This window comes from Varroa jacobsoni, unplaced genomic scaffold, assembly GCF_002532875.2.
Source record: "Varroa jacobsoni isolate VJ856 unplaced genomic scaffold, vjacob_1.0 scaffold_413, whole genome shotgun sequence".
Classification (NCBI taxonomy): Eukaryota; Metazoa; Arthropoda; class Arachnida; order Mesostigmata; family Varroidae; genus Varroa; species Varroa jacobsoni.
The window spans coordinates 73354-79409 of record NW_019213315.1 but is presented as its reverse complement, the minus strand read 5'-3'; the positions used below and the strand labels follow the sequence as shown (position 1 = coordinate 79409).

At 38.9% G+C, this 6056-nt stretch overlaps 1 protein-coding gene across 1 annotated transcript; it reads right to left on the bottom strand.

The window, feature by feature from the left end:
• Positions 1 to 206: 206 nt before the first annotated feature.
• On the bottom strand, positions 207 to 5943 carry fs(2)ltoPP43 (female sterile (2) ltoPP43). Its single transcript, XM_022832836.2, has 8 exons — positions 5570 to 5943; positions 4633 to 4831; positions 4309 to 4413; positions 3554 to 3749; positions 3017 to 3326; positions 2439 to 2576; positions 1925 to 2097; positions 207 to 1447 (listed from the first exon to the last, which is right to left on the bottom strand). Exons 2-8 carry the CDS (start codon positions 4822 to 4824, stop codon positions 1395 to 1397), a joined length of 1167 nt encoding a protein of 388 aa, XP_022688571.1. The 5' UTR covers positions 4825 to 4831; positions 5570 to 5943; the 3' UTR covers positions 207 to 1394.
• Positions 5944 to 6056: the final 113 nt, after the last annotated feature.

Below are 6056 nucleotides of genomic sequence, written 5' to 3'. Positions count from 1 at the left end.
TTGTAGGCCAGCACGTTACTACTGCGCCGTGATGCTTCGGTTGAAGACAGCTTCATAGAACTGTACTGGTTGAGTAGACTCGTTGGTGGCACTGAATTGAGTGTCACCAATAAACCTATTTTAATTTTATTTTTATCTAAACCATACAGTATATACACATAGACAGATATTATTTTAAACTAACGAAAAATAACAACAAACAAAGCAACCATTTAGCTGTACTTGGTTTATTTACGCTGGTACTTTCACTAGACATACGTACTTAGCACCAATGCACATTACGTGACCGTGCGATTAACAACGTTTGTTCATATGCAGGTCGGCTATGGGTGCTTTACATTTATTAGTGCTTTACATTTCCTTTTGTACATACCTTTCTTTCTACATATGATAACATACTACGGGACTAGGATGGTCGCCCGGAGCTAGTGCGCGATTCGGCACTGTCAATATATCGTATTTTAAGAGAGATCTCTTGATACTAAGATGCAAACGACTCAACGGTAGCCGCTCTTCGTATTTTTCGTGAATCGGTTCATTCGATTTGCATTAGTATTGAAACTACGTACATGATTAATATTTTCCTGAAATTGAAGATATTAGCATAGCATCGCAAACAATACTTTCGTCACTTTACGACCTTAGCTCGGACTCTTCTTCAAGCAAACTCCCGATTTGTTTATGAGAATATGTGTACGCATGCAAAAATAAATAATTGCTCAATTAAAGCCAGATTTCGACACTTTCAGATGCGTTCAGAGTCATATGGCAGAAAGGCTGTTGGAAAGTAAAAGCGAGATTAAGTATATATAGCGTATCGAGTTATTCACCAGTAGTTAAAGTATCGTACACGTTGATATTGAGCAGATACAGCAGGCATGCAAGAAATTTCAACACTATCTTTTTCACCATACACACAGTGCATTAGGGTCATTTTAAGCCGGATAACTATTTTCTTGTAGCGGCGACTCTTTATACAATAAACCCTAAAAGCTAAGAAATAAAAGTTTTTAATATTAAAGCTCCTTCGCCTCGCCCATCACTTACAATCTTTTTGTTCCTGCAGTAAACAACATTAGCTGCGCCATTTCGCAGTCAACAACGAGATGAGACGCTTGGCTTTTGATCCCTTACTCTGTTTGAAGCGGTTTATTTTTTAAGCAGAATGCAGAAAATATTGCCTTTTGTAAGCAAAAGGCCGAAAAGAGAGCAGCACTTCCACTATGTGCTAACAGTCTCAGTATCAGTATTAGTACCTGTTATTACTCTTTACAGGTATGCTATCATCAATTCGCGCCTGCTTAGTCACTTCGTTTCATGTTCTTGCGAATTTTAAGTGGGAAAACCTAACAGTCACAGTCATCAATTGATTGCTACAGTGTTGCGCAAATCTATTAATTAGTGTCATCGTCATCATACGCTTCTTCTTCAGCGAAATTAACACATCCTGAAACCGAATAATAAATAAGGTAACGTTAGGTCGTTGACCTATAATGAGCTATGGGCAAGCTTCAATTTAGCGCAAAGAGTCAGAATGTGCACACCGAGTCACGGTTTCTAGTGGGTATCACCATGCCAAATAATAGTAACCTAATTACTGCTGACTTTAAATATGCATTAGAGAGAATTAAGTAACAGCTTATACCTAATATCAACTTGCCATTAGGTTTCCACATCGAAATCTTTACGTCGCTTACTATCTGTAGAATGTGCACATGCTAGATCATCACACGAAACCATAATTACTTTAGTTCAATTTTAGCGGTTTGCGATATACTTCGCAAAAATGCTCAAATTCTCTGATCCATCCAACAAGCATGCATCCGGATACTTTATAGTGACACGGCAAGACTCGGACATACTGCCCCAAGCGGTTTAATAGCCATTGAACAGCTCAGTGCATTAGCACTATCCTACAATGAACCTTCGCTGTCGACTTCATCGTCGTCGCTCCCGTATCCCGTCTGAGCAGCCTTATCATCGAAATCAATTCTCTGGAACCTTCTTTCAATATAGCTGAGCTCATCATAATTTTCTAAACTTTCGTCAGGCTCTTCCATTGAGTCCCATTCGTTTTCCTGACCGAAATCGTCGTACCTGAATAGTGCATGTGATCACGTTATAAAACATTAATGTTATATTGAAGAGTAGGAAGCTAGGAGAAACTCAAAATAATTTCTGCTACATAACGTAGCATCGTTCCCACGATTAGACATATTCTCTGGCGAGAGCTGCCATGACTTGAATTGACTACAGCCTTTTAAAAGCACTAACTGTGAACTTTATATATTACTCTAAAACTCAATTTTCGGTACAGATGCCCGTAACGTAAAAATGTTACAGAAAAAGCCATACATGAGATAGCGGGATGAAGAACGTCAAAATATATAGATATAGTCTTTCTACACTATGTACAGACAACCTTTATAATCACTTACCAATCCTCTTCGTCGGGATAATCTGCATTAGGGTGGTTTTCGTCATTGCTGTCTTCATCAGCGCTGTAGAGAAATGGATCTTCAGGAAACTCGTCATCAAACATTAGCGTTTCTTTCGCAACATCGAATGTCTCAAGTCTGCGTAAAGCAACAAAAAAGGATTCGAAGTTGTTACAAATGATTATTTTTTCAACAGGGAATCAACGACAAGTAGTTGAATAATAGTAGAAGTATTACAATTCGAAATCTCATAAACTCAAGATCTACCCCTTCTCGTATCGTATGAAGTAGAATTTTAGGAACATTTATCTGCGCTTATGAACACGTATCCTATTTGCTCGACGACAACTAACCTAATTTAGTTACCAAGGTCTGTCGTATATTTGAATTTCTGCATTTTTAATAGCCTTCTTTTTCATATTTATGCTTTCTGATTTACGTTCTCCGACATACCCGATCGTCCTACGCTAAACGGCAAACAAATCTCAACAATCTGGCGATTGCCAACTGATAATAAAAATCATAGTTTCAAGGGAATAATAATAACGGAATTATAGGTTAGTTTTGACTTCACTCACACATAATCGTTGGCATACGATTGTGGACACAATGGAAGATCTTCTACTGTGTTTTTGTCTGCTTGAGCCACGTAGATATCGTAAACGAATTTTTTGTCCATTGCTGAGTCGGTTTGAGTATCTCCAAAGGCTTCCGAAGAAGCTTTGGAATCTTCGCCAACCTCTTGCTTTTCGCAGTTTTGAGCTTTGACATCATTGTCGCCTTGTCCACCGAACGAAGTCACGCTAGAGACAGTTGAGCTGCTAAATTTGGCACTTGCTTTGCGTGATATTTTTGATGAACCAGCCAGCTTTGCGCCGTTTGTTGCCACTAGAAAAGAAATGGGAATAAAAGTTTTTCTTAGTTCTAAGACGTCGCAAAAATTGGCGCGTTGCACGTAGATGAGTTCTAATGACCACAGATCGTTTTGAACTATTAAGACATAAGCAGAAGGTACTGCATCGTCCGCCCAGCCAGGTTAGGCAAAAAGTCTCTATACCCTTGTAATAAGAGTTTAAGCACAGCCGACAATTAGTAATTTTTCTTTTTTCATATACCAATAATATCTTCATGCAAAGCATCGTATATTTTCAGGCTGCTATCATTCATTTTATCGCCGGCATCACTCCAATCACTTGGCACCAATGCGTCATCTTTTTCAACTTTTCTATTCCGAGGCTTCTTTGTGGATTCTAAAATTTCATCATCCATAGCTGATAATCGCTTCAGAAGCTTCTTGTGCTCCTGTAGGATCTAGAACAGAGCAAACGAATCACACAAGCAATATTGCTCATTAATCAAAAGTTCTACTGACCTCTATGGCGATATTATGCAACATAAAGAACCTTATGCCTTAGACGTTTAATCTGTATTTGCAGAGTACTGAAATGTTTGATACAGATTTCCAAATGAAAATTTTCTGAGCATAAATGATGTCTTCCATGGATAAGGTCGTTTACGCATTTCTACGTACTGTGTTAAAAATATTAATTTATCTCTGGTGCTGGTGTTGTTAACATTAAACAACTTTTTGACCACATGCGGTTATATTTACTCCATTCTCGTAAACGACATTTTATCAGTAGTCTTAAAACGATCTAAAATAGGTGTCATCTTCATCACTCGTTTGTTACATTGCTACCAGAGGGCTTCTTATTCGTGTGCACCTTCGATAAACTTGAGATTCAGATTCAGCACGAAGATTGATTAAATTTAGCTCTGCAGAGCCAAACGGAGGTATTCGCAGTTATCAAATTTGTACTCGCTAAACTCTGATGGGCATTTTGTAGCTTCACGTTACGAGCAAACTCACTTCGAGCTTTCGTTGTCTAGCATCGTTCGTTCTTACTGCAGCATCCTTTTCAATTGTAGCAGTTTCCTGATGCCGCCGAATCACGGAGTGTACGAAGTCGATATCCTGCAATGTTCACGTAACAAACATCTTATACGAGCTGCTAAGTTTTTTGGCCTTTGGCTTTTTGCGCGAACTTTGTTTTTGATAGGGAAAAAGACAAATAAAATACGTAAGTAAAAAATAAAATATAAATCCATCATCCAAGTTCATAAATATACTTCTTTCTTTATCTCTTTCTTTTTCGGAGGATCGGGTCGCGGAATTGGTCAGGGAAAAACTCACAGCCCTTTCTACAGTTCCGACGAAAGCAAGCATAACTCCTCGTGCGGCCGACTTAACCTCGCTTTGAAAAAGGTCTCGATCCTGGTCGTTGTTGGAGTCGCAAAGGCTTACACGGCGCCGTTTAGCCAAGCGAAGAGCTTCCACAGGCGCATCGTCAATGTGACGTTTAACACGAATAATTGCCGATGACATTTTGAGCCTGTCAATATGACAAAAAGGAAGCGATAACCCGTCTTATAAATTAATTTTCCATGCATTCGTTTTCATTCGCCTCTAGTGAATATAATTCACGTGACTTTTATTACATAATATTACGCAGAAAGTATATGTTTGTGGCACTAAATTCCATAAAATTAGCAATGAGTTAGAAGGCAATACGATTATCGTAAGCATAAAGACGACTGAAGTTGAATTATTAGTGGTACCTTCCCACTTTATTAATAGTATAAGTTACTGAACTATAAGATTTTCAGTTATTGATCCGCTTATTACTTGACTGGAATATGGCTATTAGAAGTGCCCACAGTCACTCCTCAGTTGTTAAAATCAAGGCCTTGCAATATGCGGCACGAACTCACTATGAAGAAGTTGCGTCCGCTTTCAAGACCATAAGATGTTCTCTATACTTATTTATTTGATGAGACACTGATTAGAACAGCTTGTAGAGAAACAGGCAATGATTTTATATAGAATAAATAAATAAACTTAGCTATCCGCAGCCATTTCCAGCGACGGCGTAATTCGACCCAAGTTGATGCAGGTAGGTAGCGTCGTCAAGACTTAGAACACTTAAGGATTGTGTAGACCTGGCTAGATTGATAGAATATATTGCATGGCGTCCTTTATATAAATTGCAGTTTCGATACAAACCTGTAATGCAAAAGGTTCAAATTCGCATAACACTGCACAAATAAAATCAGAAGTTCAGCATTCTCACCAATTTTACGAAATTCTAAGTTGACTGCTGGAGCGGTTTGACAAACTATCTCCCACCAATATTCCTTCAAAAATAGTCCAGTCTTGGTTGTGCCGTTTTGTGGTGTGAGATGGTTAAGTTGGGATATCACTTATGCTTTCATACAGTCCTGATGACACTTTAGCGAAAAATCTCGGCTTTACTTAGCACATGGACAGAATCAGGTGTTTCGCACTTGCTGTTGTGCGCCCACTCTGATGCCTTTGAGTTCTTATTCGAAAAGCGGGGTGGTGCTTCAAATTAATCCACTAAAAAGAGAACTGGAAGAAACTGTTACCGCGTGTGTATCAGTGGTCTTGCCATACTGTGCCATATACTCTTAGCAAATATTTATCGATTGGTTCCATGGCTGGAACATATAGGCAGCTTTTGCGTATGTGAGAGATGTTTTCAGAGGACCAACTGGATGGCGCTTCTGGCGCACATTTCGAAGTACTGCTCAGACCGT